Genomic DNA, 22,436 nt, shown 5'->3' with positions numbered 1-22,436 from the left:
TACACTTACAGGTAGCTCTCAGAGTACGCAGGGCAGGGGTGGAGGAGTGAAACATGATGCAGTGCTGCTGCAAAATCATCATCCACTCTGTGCATGTAATTCTGCAACATATTTTTGGTATACGATACGTATTTGTCCGTTCATTTCCAGTACCACACAAAGGTAGGGAATTCTGTCCATGTAATTGTACAGAGTTTATAATCTATAACTTGAAATAAAATAAAACAACATTCAGTTGTCGAGTGTTACTCAGTACTTTTACTCAAGTACTGTACTTAAGTATGAATTTGAGGTACTTGTACTTTACTTGAGCATTTTATTTTCATGCAACTTTATATTTTATACTTTTACTCCACTACATTTCAGAGGGAAATATTATACTTTTCATTTCACTACAATAATCTGACAAATTAGGACTTTGGCATAAAAAATAGGAGGGGCTTTTCAATTATGATGTTTCGTATAAATTAAGTTACCAAATAGTTAATACAAGTACAGCTTCCATGATTAGTTGATTAATCAATCAGTTGATTCACAGAAAGTTAACTGCCAACTATTTTGATAAACGTTTTTTTTCTTTTTCTATTTTCTTTTTAAATAATTTTGAGTTTTCTGGGTTCTTCTTCTTCTTCAATTGTCAGTATATTATATATTCTAATTTAGTTTTTTTGCAGGGGTCTTCATTTTTTCAATACTTTTGAAGGGTTTTTTTTCTATTTTTTATATAATTTTGAGAGTTAGGGGTTCTTTTTTTGTATAATTTTGAGGGGTTTTTTTTTTTCATTTTTTTGGATTATTTTCAGGGTTTTTTGGGGGGGATGCTCCCTTGTTAAAGAAGTGATTTTTCTGTGGTGAGTGCTTTTATTTTCTATACTTTAAGTACATTTTCTTGATTATACTTACTTATTTTTACTTAGGTACCATTTCAATGCAGCTTTTACTTTTACTTGTGACAATTTTAACAGGGTGGTATTTTTACTTTCACTTATGTAAAGGATCTGAATATTTCTTCCACCATTGACAACAGTGCATGTTAGCACTTGTTGCAATGATGCAAAACTGAGAGTAAGACACTGCTGAATAAAATCAACTCACATATACTGTGCAGACTTAGAAACCAGAGCTGGACAAAGAGTGATGTATAAGTCCCGAGGCCTATGAAGATGCCGGGTTTTCCTTTCAAAGCTTGTTGCAACTCATTTATCTATGTCAGATTATTTCAAATTAAAAAATGGATGAATAATTGATTTATTCATTAGCTGGATGTGACATCCAGAAGAGTTAATAAAACGTAATCTCTAAAAATGGGTCTAGAACGACATTCCCCAGTACAGTAATTCATCATGTGGGCCTGGCTTTACATCATGCTATTAAATTCAGTCGGGACAGTACAATTATTCACCAAGTGAAATGCAGAGCTAGAGGATCAACCTCGCCATATACAGAGCATGGAACGAAGGTTTCGGTTTGGTACAGATTTGGCTTCACACTTTACCCTTAGGGCATCAAAACAGAAAGACTGTAAGCAAATTGAAGGAAAAATGAGAGCATAATTAACTGAGTCCATTAATAATTACTATACCATACCATCTAAATTACGGGGCTGTGTCCACCAAAGCGTTTTTTCCCTGCTGAGAACTGCAGGTGTTTGTTATGAAACACCCAGCTGGGAGCTTTTGAGAGCGTTTTGGAGGCTGAGAAGCTTTGGTCGCCTCTGATTGTTATGATATGAAATATCTGCAGAAGTAAAAATGCTGTTTCTAAAGGAGATGATGTGGTTAAATGGTTTGTTGATTATCTGCTCAAAATAAGGATATTTCCTTGACTGTCCAGATTACATGACATTTTATTATATTCGTAGTCCCCAGAAGATGAATTAAAATGATTTGGTGATCCTTCGACCTTTACTGTTGCAACAAGCCTATTTGGCTTACATGACACTGACTGCTGATATTCATGGTCCCCAGAGGATGAATTCTAATATTTCCATAAGCACCAACATCAAGGCCCAAATTCCCTCTCATACACAAGAAAGGACAGCATTTAATAAGCCAGTTGTCATAAATTCATGTAGAACATTAATACTCCCCACAGATAAGATTGAATTACCAACATGGATGAATTATGAGACGAAGGGCCCCTGGAAATAGATATGCAAAAGGGAAAAAAAGAAAAAGTAAAAGCACTTAAAGGTCCTGTGTGAAGTTTTTCATACGAATTCCCTCCTGGCTCTTTCTTCATAATGATACAGACAGTGTTTGCTATCTTCTTATTGAACTCACAGGCAATATGTGTGTTTAAAAAAGCAACACATTGGTCCGTTTATTATGTTGTTCATTTCATCCATGTGTAAAGGACCTGCAGTCAGTAGAAGGCAGTGAGGCTTTAGTCTTGCATTTCACTCACTTATTTTATTACAAAGCCAGTGTCTCTCCTCCTCTCAGTGGCATATAATTTACTCTTAAATGTGAGATTTGTTTTTATTATATGACAAAGTTGCTCTCAAAAAGCATCTCGATGATACACATATATTCTCAACCATCACATAAGAGGCTCCAAATGACCACTTCATGTCCCTTCACAGTCATTATATGTCTCCCCCAGGAGGCCAGACAAGAACGTTGTGTTTCTTCCACCATGGAAAGGAGCAGAATAATTGTCATTCAAACTTTGAAGGCCTGGAACAATTTGGAAAACTGTCTTTTTTCCCCCACAGGGACTGTTTACCTCATTACTTTAGTTTCAACCCTTCCAAAATAGCACTTATCCCCAATTAGCTTCTCTTACACAAACCATTTGCTCTGGTTGTTCTCTCAACACTAAAGTTAGAGCAAAAGGCCAAACCAGGCTGAATCTAGGGGACAACAACACAGAATAGAGAGGTTTTGGTCTGGGCAGTGCATTCATAAGTGATCACTAAAGGCACTACCGTGAGGCCATGCCTCCATTAGGATGTTATTAAAGTCAGCTGTGCACACTGCCGGCACCACTTATTTCCTATTTGCAATAAATTGTCAGAGCTTCTCAGAGCTTTGTTCCTGTTTAAAGCACAGGTTGGATATATGAAGCTAACAGAAGGCAATTAATGGATATTATCTTCTTAATACAATTATCCATATTGATAAATTATACAGGATGATTTCCTCTCAGTCTATTCTAATGACTCTAAAAGCTTCCTGTGTATCCAATTTTCTATTTCTCTTCTGAGCACTCTGTGGTGGATTTTTTTTAAATGCCTCCATTCTGGCGATAGCAGTGGCCAGAGACATTTTGCTTTCAGGTTGTCTGTCCATCCGTCCATTTGTCCCATTCTCATCAACATGACATCTCAAGAACGCTGTAATTGAATTTCTTTCAATTCGGCACAAACGTCCTCTTAGACTCAAGGATGAATTGATGAAATTTTGGTGGTCAGAGGTCACTGTGACCTGAAAAAAAACATGTTTCTGGCTATAATTCAAGACTTCATGGCCTAATTGTGACAAAATTTCACACATATGTCAACAGGATAAAGTGATGACATTTTATATCCAAAAGGTCAAAGGCAACGTCACTGTGATAATGGCTTGCTGTTTCATAATATATCTCAGAAATAGAAGGGGAGACATTTGGCCAGATACTGAATTGGTGATGCTTATCTTCGGTGCCCACCTTTAAACTGTGGTGACTGTTATATATGTGAAGCATCCATGTTTTAGAGGATGTATCTTCTTTGCAGCAATATCCATATTTGAAGCACTGTCAGCTGTCATGGCTGCATATGAATCTGGACACATGGATGTTAACTGCAACCTGACAGGTTTGTGGAGACATAAAGCTGCAAGGCAAATGACATGTTCTCATGAGTTTTTAAAAAGGACAATTTTCTCCCCATTACTTTTTAAAAGTGTCAAAAATCTGTTAAAAAGTAGCTTGCATCAAGAAATGTTTACTAACAAATTCATGTAGAAAGGTTTATTTGCAGTATAGGAAAACATAAAGTACATAAATAGAAAAAAAAATACATAAAATAGAACTACATATAACTATATAATTAACAACAACAACAAAAAAATAAAAATTAGAAAATTCAAAATAAATAAATAAATTAAAAAAAAACGATATATATATATATATATTTATATATATATATATATATAGATATTTCTACCTTAAATTTGCGCATTAAAATTTACCAGAATGCAGGACGTGAGGTGGTGATTTCCTGGGAGGAGGACCCCTGGACATCCCGATTCATGTGTCCCTGCCAATGTTGAAACAAAACCTACAAAACCTACACGCTTCCTAAAACGTGAACTGTACAGGACATGTACATGAAAGGAACATGCATGACTTGCTATGATTCAACGCCACCTGCTGGAATACAGACAGTGCGTGTTTCAGAGTGATAGTTGAGCTCAGTCACTTAATAGGATATATTACCTAACTTAAGATATTAAACCACTTATTGTCAACCTTTTTGTGTTGTTACCCTTTATCAAAAAAGGAAAAAATGTCATTTAAATGTATCAGATTTGGAATTATCTGATATCTTTTTGTTTTCTTTCTAGCACATCATGGCCAGAAGCCATGAAGCCGTTGGAGTTTCACTTGGAGGTAATGAATGACTTTTACATAGACATTCATTTAGAAGTAGTTATTTGGAAAACACAAAGGAGCTAAAAAAAACTATAACACAAATGATCAATTAGTCGATCACAAGAAAATCAAATAATTACGTAACTAACTTTATTTTCTAATAAATAATGTATCTTGCTACTTTACGGAGCAAACAGTTGATTAATTGTGAAAATAACTCACAGATTAACTGGTATGTCTAAACTGGTGGCCACTGAGCTAACTGGCCTTGCTCAAAGGCACCTCAACAGTAGTAATAAGTGAGAGTCAAGATTTAACCTTTCACTCACAAGCCTGCAAATATAAACAATAATATTGGTGAGCAGAGCCACACAATACTCACATTTACCATTTTTTATGTTGCCAATTTCCCATTCATGTAAAAACAACAACATCAACAGCATTTTACAAAGATTTAGTGCTTTTATTTTTTTTCCTGTTTAAAGCCTGTCAAACTATATGCATTTTTAGATTTCCCCTTAAATTCAGTTCATAACAACACAAAGAACAACCTCTGATCACTTCAGTGAAACTCTATCATACCCGAGGTAAAGGACACAGCTTGGATAAGATCTGATTCCTAACAAAAAAGTCAAGAATGAGTCTCAGTGTGTCATCAGATGCTGGAGAGACACAGCGATGCGTTGGTGCCGCCAAATCCAAATGAGTTTGTGAGGGCGACCCGCTGGCCCTGCGTCCGCCATGGCTGCGCTGTGCAGGGAACATAATTCAGGTTGAACTCTGGCTCAGTACGGTCCAAGTTGAGGGTCGGGGGGAGGACCCCGTGGTAGCAGGCCAAAGCGGTGAATGCTGCCTCCAGGGCCCCTGCGGCCCCAAGCAGATGTCCTGTGGCTCCTTTTGTGGAGGACACAGCCAGGTTCTCAAGGCTTTGCTGAAAGAGCCTCTTGATGGCAGCATTTTCAGCAGCATCACCCAAAGGTGTGGATGTCGCATGAGCGTTCACATATGTCACATCTGCTGGTGAGACGCCGGCATCTGCGAGGGCTGCAGACATGCATCTGTAAAGACAGTTGCAGGATTATTCCAATTTATTTCAACTTTGACCTTACTTTTGCTGGCTCATTTTGTTCATTTCTGCAGCAGCTATTGTACAATAAATGCTTGTTGTTGTACACAAAATAAACGTATGAAAATAACTGGTAATAATTTCTCAATTCAGGGAAACTGTGCACACATTTAAAATAAGTGCAGTGAGTCAAAGTTGAACTTTTAAGTGTAGAAAAACTATATTTATAATAATATAAATAACAATTTTAATAAATATAAATAATTAAATATAGATTTTTCTAAAATTTTCAGTACTTTTTAAGGTCATTTTCTTGTTTGTTTTTTTCTTTTTTTTTTCTTCGGTTACTTTCAGGTAATGTTCTTGTAAATGTTTTACAATTTTTTTTGCTTTTTTTTGGACCATGTTTTAAGTTGCTTGTTGCCTTCTCTCCATATTTTTGAAAGAAATTAAACCAATGTGCTCAGGTTTCAAAGGGTTAAAAAACAAAAACAACAAAAACTCTGAAATATAAACTCCTGAGTCACCTGAATGCTCCATCTCCATCTGCAGTGGGTGCGGTGATGTGGCTGGCGTCCCCTGAGAGTCCATAACCCAGGACCTCTGCGTAGATCCTGGCTCCTCTTTTCACTGCGTGGTCCAGTTCCTCCAGCAGGAGCACCGCCGCTCCTTCACCCATCACAAAGCCCTCTCTCTCTGGGTGAAAGGGTCTCGACGCCTGCGTGGGGTTGTCATTCCACTTGGTGGCGAGGGCCCGTGCCCTGGCAAAGCCGGCCACTGACAGAGGCCCCACACAGGATTCAGTTCCCCCTGTTACCATAGCAACTGCATCCCCGTGTGCGATGAACCTGGCCGCATCACCTATGGCGTGCGCTCCTGTGGTGCACGCTGTGGACACTGCGTGGTTGGGACCCTTCAGTTTGTGTCTGATGCTGATGTGCCCGGCTGCCATGTTGACAAGGATACGAGGCACAAAGAAGGGGCTGACTTTGCTGTAGCCCTTTTCTTGGAAAGCAGCGGAGGTGCGAGCGATTTCATCCAATGACACCATGCCCATGCCAACAGCCACCCCAGTGTTGAGCTGTTCCTCTGGGGTTTTGGGGTACCACCCTGAGTCCTCCAGAGCCAGCTGAGCAGCTCCAAGGGCCATCACCGTGGCTGGGGACATGCTGTTGATCTCCCCACGAGAGGCAAACCTCTCCTCCTTAAACTGACCATCTCCCCTGGGCACCAAAGCTGCCACCTTACAGGGGACTGTCTTATAGTCCTCTGAGGTAAGAGCAACAATCCCACTCTCACCTTTAATCAGGTTGTCCCAGGCCAGTGCAGTCCCTGTGCCCAGAGGACACACTAACCCTATACCAGTAATAACAACTCTCCTTTTGTGCTTTTCCGAGCTGCGGTGTCTGGAGTCCTGCTTTGGACAAACGCAGACGGTCTTTTGGAGAAGTGTCCTGATGTTGTGTGTCCTCAGCTGGAGTTTAGTCCAACAGGATGATAGAGCAGACATACCTGTCAAGTTTGACACAGCTAGCCTCTAGCTTAGGTGAATCCCTTGTTCATATAAGAAGAATAAATACACAAAAACAAAGTTGAAATGTTTTCTAGACGTAGCTGGACTTCAGTTTTTCACTCACTTGGTGGAGCACAGTGTCAAAGTTTTCTGTTAATCATCAATGAAACGAGAAAACTACTCTTTCATTCTGCATGTAACGTAACGCTGGCTATTTTTAGGTAGCATCTTTGAACGCCAGATGAGTTTATGTAAATGTAAATAATAAACTCTTAAAAATGTTATTGAAACTATAGCGCGAGAAAACAATAAACATGCGTTATGAAACGTAACTATTGTAAAAGGCGATTAAATAATAATATTTAAAGCTGCACACACATATTCGGGCGTTGATTGGTCAGCTAAACGCAGGACCCAAAACATGTATTAGCCAAAATCGCACCATTAGCATTAAAGCTAGCTAACGTAGTGAGAAATAACAGCATGTCTGTGTCACCAGCAGTGACAACATTGTGTGAAAATTCAAATGAAGTATTTCTAGATGTTGCGAAGTTGTTGCTCACATACGCGGATAACATTTTAAGGTAAGGCTGTGAACTTCACGATGCAAAAACGTTTTGTGGGACTGTGATGTGTAAGCTAACTTGACATTTTCTATAACCTTACATCACAAATAAAGTAGCTAACATTGTGTAATCAGCTGTCAAACCGCCGGTAAAGCTAAAATAGCTATACTTATACTATATATATGCCGTTATTGGTGTACACGCACAGCGTCAAACCAAACTCAGTTTAAAATCCGGGCATTTTTATTTTCCTTAATTATGAGCACACGGTCATGCGAAGGAAATCCTTATATAACTATAGTATCAGTCAAAATAGTATTCTGGATAATTCGGCGTACACCTGACTCACCAGGAGGCTGTTTTTGTTGTCTTAAAATCTTGACAGTCATCTCTACCCTTTGCTAACATTGGCTGTAAAATATGCTTAGATAAATGTCTCAAGTTAGCCCTTTGAATCATTTGTGCTGCCTTCAGTTGCCTTTCACTTGCATTTAAATCTGTGAATCTTGAGCGAGTTCGTGTGATTTTTTTTTAAAAAACATGCTTAAAAAAATGCAATAAGCAACTTGTCCCACAGACTGCAAGAAATTAGGAAAAGGTGACGAAAATTATCTGAAAATTGGGTCTGAAAAGAGGTGGGGAAATTATTAGGCATGAATGATGATAAAAAAAATAATGAGAAGAAGAAGAAGAAAAATCCATAAGACCATATTCATATAGTAATAGATATGGTTTTCTGGGCATTTTCCTTTTTTTAAATTATTGTAACTATTGTTGACTACTTTATTTGCGTATTTATTTGTTTGTTTGTTTGTTCAAATTAAATAATTCATTCTTTTTTTCTTTACAAATTTTTATACACTTTTCAACCTTTTTTCTTTGCTTTTGGTTTACCTTCACATAATATTGATGTAACTCGTGACTGATCACTTCTAACAAATTTGCTCATGTTTCAAAGGGTTAAATATGTCATTCTTCTATTAGTAACATCAAAGTTCATACTTGAGCAGACTCACATCAAATATGAGTGTGTGGGGAAAAAAGCCAAACAACAATGAAATGGCAAAGCAGGTATCAGTAAAGTGGGATATTATTGTTACATGGGTACAATAATTAAACATTTTAAAATAACAATTCATCATTAGTGTATGTATATCTCTCATCTAAGACATATAACTCCTTGATTTGTGCATAGTAATTTGTCTCTTCCCAAAGGAAAAAAAAGTATTTTCTGAACATCCTCAAGAACAGCTCTACGTCCTCATTTGATGTCACCTCCCAACAGGTATCCCAATGAGGAAAAGTACAGATCGATCCGAATTGGCAATCCTACATTCTCCACCAAGCTGTTGCCCATCAAAGGAGCTGTGGAGTGCCTTTTTGAGATGGGATTTGAGGAGGTAATTAATAAATAACTGTCATGTGGCTACTGGAATACGTTAAACCACTTGTTTAATTGCCAGGGGTCTATTTGGTCATTTGCCATCAGCCTAACTGTGAGTAAACCTTATGACCTCTTGCGCCTCTTTTTAGGCCGAGACCCACCTGGTGTTCCCCAGGTCTGCATCAGTGGAACAGCTGAAGCTCATCAGGGAATCCATAGCAGCAGAGAGGGATCAGAGGCTGCGCGGAGGACAGCATGTCCAACCTACTGCTCAGGCTGCTGCTGCCTCGGCCTCAGCACCACAGAGCTCTGCTGCTGCCTCCAGCCCTCCAGTTACACCATCTCCATCACAGCCTTCATCCTTGGTAAAGATATGTTTACCCCTGGTTTAAATTGCAGGAATTGGGATTGGCCCTATTTGAAGTGTTAAGCTCACAGTGGAGACTAAACAGACCTCAGCTCGTCCCTTTTTTGTGGCTATGATCGTTTTTTATATGAAATTAAGAATCTACAAGTGTCATGATGGACATCTGATAATTTGAAACATCAGTTAAATGCCAGTTTACCTGATAAGGAGCGTGATATCCACATGGCGTTAGAACATTTTGAAAACCTAATCTGTGCATATGAAACATTTACAATGTGGCCATCCCCTCAAATGTGCTCATTAGTGGCTACAGCAATCAGTTAATCTTCCATAAACAAATTAATATTTAAGGGTTTAAATTAGGGTACTACATTTTAATGCTTTGTACCTCTTTGCGATGAATACTGTACGCCTCTGATGAACATGCCCATGTACCTCCCTCAGTTAAGGTAAATTGTCACTCTGTCTCCACTTATCTACATATTTTCTTGTCTTTCTTTCAGGAGAACAGTATGAGCTTTTTTGTGACTCTCCAGTCAAATTTCCAACACGTGATGCTGTATGAAAACCCCGAGCTGCAGCAAAAAGCCAGGAGCTGCATCCCTCACCAGCAGCTGTCCTCCTCTGCTGAACGCAAGCTGAAGGAGGTGAAACAGGCTGATCCAGGTGAAGAACCTCACGTATTCAAAACAATAAATCATACTGATTCTAGATAAAGAAATGCATGTCCCTTGAAACACTAATTCAGAGAGACTAAGTGACTTGCTTTCAAATTTGTAGACTGTAAACTAGGTATAGAAGACTTCCTGGTGCTGGAGTTGCTCAGATGGTTCAAACAGGACTTCTTCTCTTGGGTCGACTGTCTGCCTTGCAGCCGCTGCAAAGGCCCCACCAAGAACAACAGCTCCCTCAGTCCCACTACCGAGGACATCCGCTGGGGAGCCCAGCGAGTGGAGAACCACTACTGTCAGAGCTGCCAGCTCTCCACAAGATTCCCCAGGTTTGTGTATGTGTGAGTGTGTTAGTGTAACATTTGGTCTAGTTATTACATTAAAGGAGTTTGGGAACAGTTTTACCAGCTAGTATTAAAATTAAGTTGCAGAAAGAGGAAGTTTTTACTGCTTGTATGCATTGTTAAACCACTGAGTTTTATTTTGCAGAATTCACTGTCAATGAACTTTTAAATAGTAATATAAACATACTTTCCTGCAAACATTCATAAAGAGTATGAATGAATTTGGCAACAGAACACATAAAGAATAATTAATTGCCTCATTAATGCACATTTGCATCTCTGTATCGTTAAAAGGTACAACAATCCAGAGAAGCTTCTTGAAACCAGGAGGGGGCGCTGTGGGGAGTGGGCGAACTGTTTCACATTGTGCTGCAGAGCCCTTGGCCTTGAGGCCAGGTATATCTGGGACAGCACAGGTAATCACATGATTGACGGATGTTGCTGTTGCATCGCTAATTTTTTGTTTTGCAGAGAGAAACAGCAGTTTAATGCACCTGTATTTGAGCTATGAGGAAATGTTGTTGACCAGGAGTACTGAATACTAGTCGGTTATTTACAGAGAGATGTGGTCGAAAGCTCTGGAAAAGTGGAAGAGTTGAGGTTTTTTTTGCAAACTGCTGTTTCTAAGATCAACAATGAACGTTCACACTCAGTGTTAATATTATTTATGTAACAGATATCTCAGCAGGGTCGGTTTCAGAGTGTGTACCCAGCAGCCTCAGCGCTGTTGGTCTGCAGTGATACCTGCCTTACCTTGCCTCAAACAGCTGCTGTTTACCTAAAAAAAAGTTTAGTAATTCTTGACCTGTTCTAAAGGTCAAGAATGACCTTGCACTCTCAAATGTTTTAGTTTAATGTGATGGTCTCATTGTGATTACACTTTTCTGCCCTCAAGAAAAAATATTCTATCAATAAAATAGTAAAAATGTAAGATATTGAGAACTATGTATCGTTAGGTTGACTCATTTTCTGCATCACAACTGCTGTACTTTTATACTTGCTCTGATGTCAGAGCAATGTATACAGTGTATAAAGTATATGAAAGGTTCACTGTAAATCACTTCTGTTCTCTGTGATGTTTCAGACCACGTGTGGACAGAGATTTACTCCGTCTCTCAGCGTCGCTGGCTGCACTGCGATTCCTGTGAGAACAGCTGTGATAAACCGCTACTGTATGAAGTTGGCTGGGGGAAGAAACTGGCCTATGTACTGGCTTTCTCTAAGGACCAGGTCAGATAAATTTACACTAAATACTACTATGGTCCTACCAGTATCACTTCTTTAACTGTAACTACTACTTCTAGTACTGTCAGACACAGGTATCAGTCCAGTTATTCTTGGGTGTAAGGTAAAAAATGTCAAATTTACACCAAAGTATTGTGTCGTGAAAATATAGTTAGATTTCATATTTAATTTACAATCAACAAATACATGAAAAGAACGAAACGAACACTGCGTTAGTCTGCCTCTCAATGTCTTCTGATTCCCAAAGAGCCCATTCAAAAACATTGCCTCCAAGCATTACTAGTGGTGAAAAACTCCACGGCATACCTTAAAGAATTTTGTAGATCTTTTCCCTTGTTTCTGTTTAAAAAAGAGAGATGGGTATTTTTGGTAATATTGGGGTAAAATCTAGTGTGTATGGATTATTTTACTGCAATAATGCCTGCAGGTGATTTGTTTTTAAGGATTATAGAGTATTATTCAATTTCTGTACGAGGGTGTTTTCTTTTGAGGATTGTTTTGAATCTAGACATAAAATACTGTGGATGCTCTGACGCTTAATGTCAACACTTTTTTCATGTTATTTTTTTTATTTTATGTGGTAATTATTGTCTGCTGATTAGCCTAAAAGGGATACTAGGCATTACGGTGAAAATAGCAAAGAGCTGTGCTCTATTTACTGTTGTTTAGACATTAAAGGAATAGTTAAGGATTTTTAAGTGGGGCTGCATAAGATACAGATCCAGTGTCAACAGACAGTTCATACTTCCACATGTGTGTGTGACGCAGGTAGTTGATGTGACGTGGAGATATTCCTGCAAACATCCAGAGGTTTTGTCGAGAAGGACGAGGGTTCAGGAGGCCTGGCTGCTGCACACCATTAATGGGCTTAATGCCTCGGTAAGTCGTAACCCTTTATATCTTGATTACGAGACTAATTGCTGTGGTGAGTCTGAAGTAAAGCACTTCCCATCTGCTCTGACACTGAAGAGGCAGCAGTCCCTGCACTCAGAGAGAAAGAAGGAGCTGACCGAAAGGCTGCTTGTCGAGCTGGTGGAGTTTATTTCCCCCAAGAAACCAAAACCAGGAGAGCTGGGCGGACGCAACTCTGGCTCTCTGGCCTGGAGGATAGCGCGGGGGGAGACCAGGAAGTCTGATACAGGGACCTCCACACAGGTACAGTGTATTATATACCGTATTGCGTTATATCCACTGATACTTTTCACCATATCTACAGTATTTCGATAGACATTTCAGTTGAGCTGTTCCCATCAGCAGCATGATCACCATTGCAATATTGAGCTAGGGATCAGGATTTTGCAACACTTTTATTTATTAAAATACTGCAAGGTGCTCACAGCTAAGTTATAGCCAGAGAAGATTTTCAGGGATTTGTATACATTGGTTCTTTTTTAATTGTCTACTCACTTGATTTTTGCCATCATGGTACACTAAAATCTTAGGTTACAACCAAGGATAGCAGTGATAGTAGATACTCAGATGTTTATTAGATCCATCCATGTAAAACTGTTGCAGTCTTACACAACGGTTCTGCAATAAATTCTACTTTCATGAAGGTTATAATGTTCAGTTTTTGTTCCGCATTTGCAGTATTAGTACAATAGATGCTTTCACAACTGCATTACACACCACATGCAGATGAGCGGTGGGCTCACCAACCCACCAGTGTTGCATTCTTAGCATAATAATAGCTTGATGTATCATAGCTTTATAGCCTGATAAGAGAGTGTCAAATCCAAATCAGTATTTGGCTAAACTATTGTGTATCTCTGTGTGTTTTTCTCAGGCTGCCGGTTTTGTGTTTACTCCTACTGAGAAAGAAAAGAGTGACAGGTTACTGCACGTGCGCTACAGCGCCACGAAAGACCAGTACTGTCGAGTGTCCAACAACTCTGAGGTCATTCAGAGCTGGGATCAGTGTGTGTGGAGGAATGAGTCAGTCTTCAGAAAGGTGGAGGAGGACTGGCAGATGGTATGTTTATCATGGTTTATTGTTCGATCACAAAAACTGTAGTTTGAACATAATTTTTCAGTATTGTATGGCTCAATATAGGAAACATTTGTAATGGTAGTAGGGAAAAAACACAAAAACAAAAACACTTTTAAACACTTAACATAAGTTAAGATACTGTATAAAAACATGTTCATCATGCATATTATGTTATATATGTATATTAATAGAGGGAATGTTAACACTGTAGTAATGAATGTGTGAAAAAGTTCACTCTTTCTCCCTTTTAGATTAGAGCCACATTTTCATTATGAAAGTAGTTGTAGTCACTGTTTGATTTAATCACACTGTGTGAGAACCACGACAAGACAAGAGTGGGTGTTAAGAAAAAGCACCTTCTGTTTTTCACAGACCAAAAAAAAAAACACCACCTCCAAAACAAGCACTGCAAGATGCTGCAGTTTAAAAACTTGACTTTAAACACAGGGTTCCCACAGTCATGGAAAAGTCATAGAATTTCACAATCACATATTTTCCAGGCCTGGAAATGTCATGGAATTAGTCAAAAATCATTGAAAGTCTTGGGTTAAAGTCATGGAATATTGTTGTGTGTAATGACACTTTTACAGTAACCTGTCACTTAACGTAACGCTGAATGCGTTTTCTGTAGCTGACAACAAAAAGTAGCTCTGATTCGCGTCAATATGTTTTGTTAACCATCCCGTATGTTTTTTCATTTTCTCCATCTGTTCTGTCTCTTTGTCCATGTATGCCAGCTACATGAAAATGTGTGGGAACCCTGTAAACATGTCTAAGATTAGGAACAGTTTGGTAATATCCCATAACGTAAAAATAATTGGGTAATAATAGCAAGAAATGAGAATAAACTCTGATGTGATTACCCGATTTCTTTCTTCAGGTGTACATAGCTCGATCAGAGGGCTCCTCGGAGGGAAGAATCAGCTGGAAGTTTGACTTTGCTCCGGGGGGAATGAAGATAAAGTCCGTCTCCATCTTGGCCAGTAGCCAAACTTTCCACTCTGGAAAAGTCTGCTGGCACCTGCAGGCGGGCCAGATTACTACAGAGTTCTCTGGAGGTACGGCTATGTAATAGATGTTCTGATAAAAAAAAAAAAAACAACCTCAAAATCTAACTGTTTGACATAATGTCGCTCCTGTGTTTGAACCTTCAGATGGGAAGATGCAGTCATTCCAGAGTGTATCAGGCTCCTCGGACCTCATCGTTGTAGCAGAACTCAGTGGTGGAGAGTCATGGCAGCACTCTCAGCTCTTCAGACAGAGCTTGAAGGAGACGGAGGAGTCTTCGTTTGAAATCCTCATCCATTTAGACGATGCTTAACAGTTGTTTTACTCAACAAAATCTGATCCTGAATTCCTTTATAGTGTTTACTGCTGGGACAAGTTCAGAGCTAATTGTTGGGATGATTTTGTATGAAATCCAATCAGTGCAATATTTAAATGTGTGTAGGTCGGTAAGGACGATTAAAGGTTCAGTGTTCAGGATTTAGTGGGATATTTTGGCCTAAATTGAATGTAGTAAGTATGTTTTCTTTAGTGTATTGTCACTTAAAAATAAAAAAATGTGTTCTCATTACCTTAAAATGAGCCGTTTATATCTGCATATGGAGCAGTTTCTCATCCACAGAGTGTTCCTCATCCACCATGTTTCTACTATAGCCCAAAATGGATGAACCGAACTGTGGCTCTAGATAGGGCCTTTTGCTTTTTCGTAATGTCCACCGTAGTTAGAATTCCATCCACGACAAACAGCATTGGAAAAACGCAATTTTTTTCAACATGCTGCTTTTTAGTGGTTTATATCACCAGGTCTATTTGTTTTTAGAGAGAAAGAGACCTCTGAGGATAATCGGCTCCCAGTAAAAACCTCCTGAACGTCTTGATCTTAAGTTATCAGAGGCGGTGGACTATCTGCCTGTCTCTTACATGCCAAACAGCATTAGAGAAACACTAATTTGTCGCGCAAAACTGCTTCATTGAGCCTTTTTACTTGTGTGTTTCACCTGGTCCATTTGTTTTGGAGAGGTAGACTCCTCAACGGATAATTCGGCTCCTGGTACAAACCGCCTGAACAATGACCACTAAAGGAATTTTAACAAAGCGAAGTTTTAACTAGTTGCAATCTGCAATCCTAGATGCCATGACATTCCCCAAAATCTTTCACACTGTTCCTTCAAATATGCATGGCCTAATGATAGATGAGTGAAGACGTGAGTTTTGTAACCATCGCAGAGAACAGATGTTGTCACTAATGTTAAACTTTGATTTGACTAAGGGCCAAATAACATATGAGATATGCAGTCTGCAATAAACACAAAGAGTTTTAAAGCCATATTTTTTGTAATGTTTGCCTCCACTGTGAATGTGTCTGTAAACTGTGATACATGAAAACCTTCCACACTGGGACTGATGCCCTTGTCGGCTCAGGTTGCTCCAGTTCTCCTGCTAGTGGTGAGTGTGTTATGTCATATTTGGCTATGGTGTTTTTACACCTTGTCATGTCAAGTTACATTAATTTGTGTAATTATAAGTTGGGTGTTGGTGTGGTGGAAAGGAACGAATGTTAGGAAATATGTAGTAGTATAATAAAGATATTTTTGCATTCTGGTACTCGCTTGGGCAATGTATGCATTACAGTACACACTGTCTAGTCCAGGGATACTCACTTGATATGCTTGGGGGCCAATTTTGCAAAAAGGAGGTCAGGGACCAGTCGCAGCAGCCCCATACATGTTTCTGGGATTTTAACATTTCGAGAATTTTAGGATGTTTCTATGATTTCAGCATATTTCTAGGATTTTAGGACATTTCTAAGATTGTAGGACATTTCTAGGATTCTCGAATGTTTCTAGGATTTCAGGACATTTCTTAGAATTTAGGACATTTTCAGGATTTTAGGATGTTTCTAGGCATTTAGGATGTTTCTAGGTTTTCAGGACATTTTGGGACTAGCCAGAACCTCTATTGGGGGATACGGGGGATGCTCCACTGTCACTTTTTTTTAAATAAACAAGCACTATTTTGATGCTGTTTTATGCACGCTAACACCTTATGTATAAAAGTAAAAATCAGTTCCCAGTTTGAATCACTTTATTTTTATTGTGAATTAAAAAAAATGGTTGTTGCTTAAAGTTGAGTATCACTGCTGTAATTGTTGGTGGGTGGTCATGTTTGGCTGTGGTGTTTTTACACCTCACCATGCCCAGTTACATTAATGTGTATAATTATGAGATAAGTGTTGGTGTGACAGGGCGACAGGGCTGAATGCTGATTGTATAATAAAGATATTTTGTGGTCTGCTATCCGCTGTGTATGCATTACATTACACACTGTCTAGTCTTTTATTGATGAAGCTTGAGTTTGCCGCCATCTTGCGTTGAAACAAAGACCACGGTCGCTAAATGTCGACTTTTCTGATTGGTCCAAGTGCCCGTGCCTTTCAAAAGCAGCCGTCTGATTGGTCGGTTTATCTTGGAGACGATTCGCCGTCTATCTTGCAGATGGCGGAGCCGGACAGCTGGTGCTGCTGCTAGCTTATCGTTTTATTTCTGAAGGAAATGTGTTAAAGTATATTGTTTTCAGAGCATTTCAGTTAAACTCCTATTTTATTCTGTCGAGCTTTCACACGAAAGCGTAAACCTATTTAATACGCGCGTTTTGTACAGTATTTATTTAGCAGCAAGTAGCCCGGTTAGCATCTTTGTTGGAAGTTTAGGCCTACTGTGCCACCGCTTGTCGATTTTAACAATAGCCGCGACACACTCCCCTCCGCTTGTTTTGGTACATTCACGGGATTATCTGTTGTGGAAACGGAGAAAGAGCATGGAAGATAAACGGGTCTGGATACATTTCAGCAACTGAGACATTTTTGTATGCTGGCGGACATTTAATTTCACCGGAATTGAAGACATTTTGCGGGGTGCATCACAAAAAAGGATCACAAAGGAAGATGTCCAACGGCGCAGCAGGAAGCGGGGGTCTGGCGTGGATGGTAAGTTAGTTTGCCACACAGCTAACGTTACCAACTTACAATTTCATTTGTAAATTGTGCTTTTGTATCACCTTAAAAGTGTTGTGTTCACCTTAGCACGGTGCACCGGGTCGGTGAACGCTTCAGCTCGCGTTTAAATGTCCCTAATGAGTCCATGGTGTCTGTTCTCCAAACCTGAGTACGCTTGTTTTAAGACCAGCCGGTTATAATGGGTTATAATGGTCTTCTTCTAAACCCAACTGGGTTATAAAGGCCTCTTAGCTCTGATGCAGGACCGTTTTTTTTTACACCAGGAAAACAACAACAGATAGTAGCAGAGATAACATTTAGTTTCAGGTTGAGGACGACAGAGCAGGATTACAGCGGACCAAAGAGTCCACAGTTAACATCCTCAGATTAAAGACAGTCAAAGTCACCCAAGTTTTTAAAAAAAGTACACCAAAGTACACTCAATTTAGCTCACTTAGTATACTTCCATGCGCACATTATTAATATACAGAAAGTGTGCTATTTACGAGTGTTCAAATAATGTACTTAATACACTAAATATATATTATAGTGCTACTAAAGACATACTAAAATACCCTATTATACTGTTTTTATACATCATTAAGATGCACCACTTAAATGCATCTTTTATTACTAATTCTGCACTTAAAAAATACACTGAAATCCAACTTTGTTTCTACTTTTAAGTCTTTTTTTTATTGTAATTTAAGTACACTTGAAACGCTCAACAAAATCAAATTGTGCTTGAAATGTATTATAACACATTTTACTTTAATTGTAAATACATTTATTGTATATTATAAGTGTACTAACAGTTAAATGAAAATTGGATTGAACTATACTTTAAGTAGAGAAGAGTACAGTTTTTAGTACAGAATTAGTAATAAAGGATGCACTTAAGTATATAAGTCCATATTAATGGTGTCTCAAAATAGTACAGTCGAGTTCACTAATGACATATTATTGAAATACATAGTACACTGTTATTAAAAATAAATACATTTCAAGTGCAATTTATTTGAATTTGTGATCCGCATGAAGTGCACTAATATAATAATTAAAAGTACTTTAAGTAGAAAAAAGTTGGATTAAATTATATTTTAAATTATATTTGTAAGTACAACATTAGTAATAAAAGATATACTGAAGTATATTTAAGTGTATCTTAATGCTTAATGTGTCTCAAAATAATACAGTCAAGTTATGGCTAAAGAAGCACTAATGGCATCATTAATATATTAGTACATTGTTATTACATCACAAAAGCACAATTTTAGTACATTGCTTAGAAGTATATTAGGTGTGTGTATATATATATTTGATTAATTCTAGGTCAGTGTATCTTTTTAGCCTGGGATTAAGTACATTGTTAAAACATGACAAATATGACCCATCTAGTACAGTTTTAATAAGTATAGTTTTTATTACGTCTAGTTCAAAGTACTTTTGTATCTGGGAAACAAAGAAAATGTGCCTTTTTTTTTGGTAATGTGAAATAAATTAAAACGCAACAGAACTTAACAGCCATAATTTACAACCCTTACTTTAGGTGCATTGTTTGTTACAGTAACATTGTAAATAAAATCAGTATATTAAATCCTCTCAGTCTCTGATCTCATTTAGCATCAGCCACTGGTTTCGTGAAGTTGCCATTGTCTTGTCTGATGGAGAGGCACAGTGGAAGTGAACTCACTGAACTCAAACGCTCTGTCTAAGTTAGTAAATCACTTTGAAGCAGATTCAGTACAATGTGTTAAACGTTTGCAAGTCTTGAAGCATGCTTTGAGATATGTCTTCTATTGCCAGTGAGCATGATTTTTCAGTGGAATAGGTTTCATACAAGAGAAGTAACTTAACCAGTATAGTGACCCAGATGCCCTCAACCCCCACTCACAGACACACACGCACACATTCACTCAAATGCATCCTCAGAGACAGATCCTGTCTGGTCTGGGGTTGCATTTACAGTTCATTACAGTGTTAGCGTGGCTCAAAGTACCAGATTTTGTGCTGTGGGTGTATCAAATTTTGTTTACACAGTTTTTATACAGTGTACTCTCCTTACCAGCACCTTCATTAACATCAATTCTGAAAACACAGACACAGAATTGTATTTAATCACACAGTATTTATTAAAGTATTTAGCTGATTAAGAAGCAGTCATTATACCTCTTTTAATACTGCAAATCAGACAAGTGTATGATGTGCATCTACTGAACTACTGTTAAACCTGCATCACACACTTTCATATATTGTCACAGGTTATATTATGTATAACTCAGTATATTGCAACAGGACAGTAAAAGATTGCAAACTGAAAAAAAGATGTTTGTGCATAACTTTTTACATTTTACATACCTGATTCAGTTAATAATGCAGTGCAAAATACATTTTTGTTGCATTGGGTGATGCATGTTCAACTCTTGATTAAATGGTTCTTAACAACAAAAACAATTCTGCCAAACAGGAGGCTGCAAATGGCAGAGGTGAAACTGGCAAGATGGAAGGGGCCAAGAAAGAAAAGGCAAGCTCCAAGTTGTCGGTGGAGAGAGTGTACCAGAAGAAGACCCAGCTAGAGCACATTCTCCTCCGTCCAGACACATACATCGGCTCTGTGGAGCCCGTCACCCAGGTGAGTCCAGAGCAAACTGCCAATCATTGTTTTCTTGAAGGATAGACTGATGGGCCTTCGAGGAAACACTGCGATTCATAAATACCGCTAATTAAGAGATTTGTGGGTAGTTCTCTTTAAAACGCCTCAGCTATTCCCACATGCCTGGATGTAGCCCGAGGGAGGCTTCCTGTGACTAGAAGGTCCTGGGTTCGAGTCCCGGCCGAACCTGGTTCTTTCTGTGTGGAGTTTGCATGTTCTCCCCTTGTCTGCGTGGGTTTTCCCCACCATCAAAAACATGTACGTTAGGTTAAAACTCCTGTCGGTGCTCTTGAGTCCTGAGAGAGGGGCTGGCAGAAAATCTGGAGTTGGTCCCTGAGCGCTGCACGTGGCTGCCCTCTGCTCTGAGGAGGATGGGTTAAATGTAGATGACAAATTTCGCTGCATATTGTACATGTGACGATAAAGATTTCTTCCGCTTCTGTTTATTCAAAAATTAGTATATTGAAAACAGACCGATAGATAATCACTCTTGTATGAATTATGTTCAGAAACTACAGGTCCAGTGATCAGCTAAATGACAGACTCGCTAATTTAAACTCACTTGATGGAGAGCAAAATGTGTTTTACGAGACCAAAAGTGGAGCTGTAGGTTATTGTAGTTAAAGTCCCCCCTCCACTCAAAATTTAGTTTTACTTATGTTTATGTTCCTTAAATGTCTGTATTGACTTGAATCCTACTAAAGATGGCGATGCCGGTGCACTTGACTGATTACATGTAATATAAAAACCTCAGGCAGACAGAATATATCTTTCTGCAAGCTTTGATTACATCTGTGGTTTACGTTTATGCCATAACAATGCGACAACAAGCTGTTACTTTGTAGCAGATATAACTGTACGTTTCAGAAACGCTGTGTCGTCCAGTGGCAATTACAATATAACAATAAACACAAACAAACAAACTATGCTAAGTACACTTACCATCCTAATATGTCTGCTAGTAGCTGATTTTGTTGCACAACAGACTTCTCGTCTAAAACTTAGTCTGACTAAGGCTCAAACATGTAAGGCTGAATCTTTTCCAATGTTTCCTCTGACGTAAGCGCTATCCATTTGATGAGTACTGCTCTCTTATCAGTCAGACTAGTGCGAGCAGTGGTAGTAGATGGGGTGAAGGCCACATCAAGAGTTTCTCAATGAGAGAGAAAGAGTAGATGTGCTTCCAGATTTTACTTTTTATTCAGTAAAAGCGTGTTGAACATAATACTAATCATAGCAGAGTGTTTTAAATACTTTAAAATTTGTCTGGAGGGGGTCTTTAATTTTTCGAAAGAGCTTGGTGGTAGCATGAGGGAAAAGCTAGCGTGTTCTGCCTTTTGTAGAAAAATAAAACATTTATCATTCAGTTTCACTTTTAATTATGTATTTGGCACATCCTAGGTCATCACTTTTACTCTGAAAACACACCAAGCAGCTTCAAAGTGCAGCTTGCTGCAAGAAATCCTGTGTACATGTGTTTTAGGGGGGAGAAATTTTTCGTAACATAGGCGAACATGTCAAAGGAGGCATAGGACTCAGTTTGCTGATTGCCTGTTGACATTCTGTGGCCGCAATTTGCAGCTAAATGTAAAACTATTCGCAACTTTTTGTTTGGCTGCACTTTGCTGCAGACTGAAACAGTCGCAGCTCAGAGCAGCCACCGCAGCCACCGCAGCTTTTCTTAGACATATCGTGGCATCTCGCTGCAGGTGTGTTTTTGCCTCTTCATCTTGCAAATTACAAAGAATTAATGAAAGAAAAAAATGTGTTTGATCTTCTCTGTGATTAGCTGCTATTTGTCCTTCAAACGGCTTTGGCTGTGACATGATGCAGGCAAAAAGTTTGACATTCACACACGATGCTTTTGTATTTATCCAATTGTGAAATCACTGCGATCTCACAGAGTAAAAAGATACATTTGATCACATAGTTTGGAGTCACAGATTTTGGTCTTATGCCGACATTATATTATGTGAGATAATCACTAGTAGAATATTTGCTTGTTGTTTTGCCAGTTCAAACATCTTGATATCAATATCAGTAATCAAAAACATCTGAT

The 22,436-nt window shown here is 38.7% G+C and overlaps 3 protein-coding genes across 4 annotated transcripts in view; 2 read left to right on the top strand and 1 right to left on the bottom strand.

Moving 5' to 3' along the window:
• Nucleotides 1-5,138: 5,138 nt before the first annotated feature.
• oxsm (3-oxoacyl-ACP synthase, mitochondrial) lies at nt 5,139-7,353 on the bottom strand. The gene is made up of 2 exons (XM_042506912.1): nt 6,172-7,353; nt 5,139-5,636 (listed from the first exon to the last, which is right to left on the bottom strand). Exons 1-2 carry the CDS (start codon nt 7,152-7,154, stop codon nt 5,234-5,236), a joined length of 1,386 nt encoding a protein of 461 aa, XP_042362846.1. The 5' UTR covers nt 7,155-7,353; the 3' UTR covers nt 5,139-5,233.
• A 226-nt stretch (nt 7,354-7,579) lies between these two features.
• On the top strand, nt 7,580-16,208 carry ngly1 (N-glycanase 1). Its single transcript, XM_042507168.1, has 12 exons — nt 7,580-7,741; nt 9,009-9,123; nt 9,257-9,472; nt 9,978-10,140; nt 10,255-10,474; nt 10,784-10,905; nt 11,574-11,719; nt 12,503-12,613; nt 12,704-12,889; nt 13,521-13,706; nt 14,605-14,782; nt 14,879-16,208. The coding sequence occupies exons 1-12, from the start codon at nt 7,641-7,643 to the stop codon at nt 15,043-15,045; spliced, it is 1,911 nt and encodes a 636-aa protein (XP_042363102.1). The 5' UTR covers nt 7,580-7,640; the 3' UTR covers nt 15,046-16,208.
• A 1,002-nt stretch (nt 16,209-17,210) lies between these two features.
• The window catches only part of top2b (DNA topoisomerase II beta), a 28,631-nt gene continuing 23,405 nt past the window's right edge, over nt 17,211-22,436 (top strand). For both annotated transcript variants that reach the window (XM_042506272.1, XM_042506271.1), the window contains exons 1-2: nt 17,211-17,715; nt 20,192-20,356. In XM_042506272.1, the coding sequence (XP_042362206.1) occupies nt 17,674-17,715; nt 20,192-20,356 (207 nt within the window). In that variant the 5' untranslated portion in view covers nt 17,211-17,673. The remainder of the gene's footprint in view (nt 17,716-20,191; nt 20,357-22,436) is intronic.

Source organism: Plectropomus leopardus, chromosome 18 (assembly GCF_008729295.1).
Source record: "Plectropomus leopardus isolate mb chromosome 18, YSFRI_Pleo_2.0, whole genome shotgun sequence".
Lineage (NCBI taxonomy): Eukaryota > Metazoa > Chordata > Actinopteri > Perciformes > Serranidae > Plectropomus > Plectropomus leopardus.
The sequence above is the reverse complement of the archived record's forward strand: the minus strand, read 5'-3'. Positions and strand labels throughout refer to the sequence as shown.

Coding starts and splice junctions, on each gene's coding strand:
- ngly1 (XM_042507168.1), top strand. CDS start 7,641: ATGTCTGTGTCACCAGCAGTGACAACATTGTGTGAAAATTCAAATGAA. Junction 12,614..12,703: donor TTAATGGGCTTAATGCCTCG/GTAAGTCGTAAC, acceptor CTGACACTGAAG/AGGCAGCAGTCCCTGCACTC. Junction 12,890..13,520: donor ATACAGGGACCTCCACACAG/GTACAGTGTATT, acceptor TGTTTTTCTCAG/GCTGCCGGTTTTGTGTTTAC.
- oxsm (XM_042506912.1), bottom strand. CDS start 7,154: ATGTCTGCTCTATCATCCTGTTGGACTAAACTCCAGCTGAGGACACAC. Junction 5,637..6,171: donor GATGGAGATGGAGCATTCAG/GTGACTCAGGAG, acceptor CTGTCTTTACAG/ATGCATGTCTGCAGCCCTCG.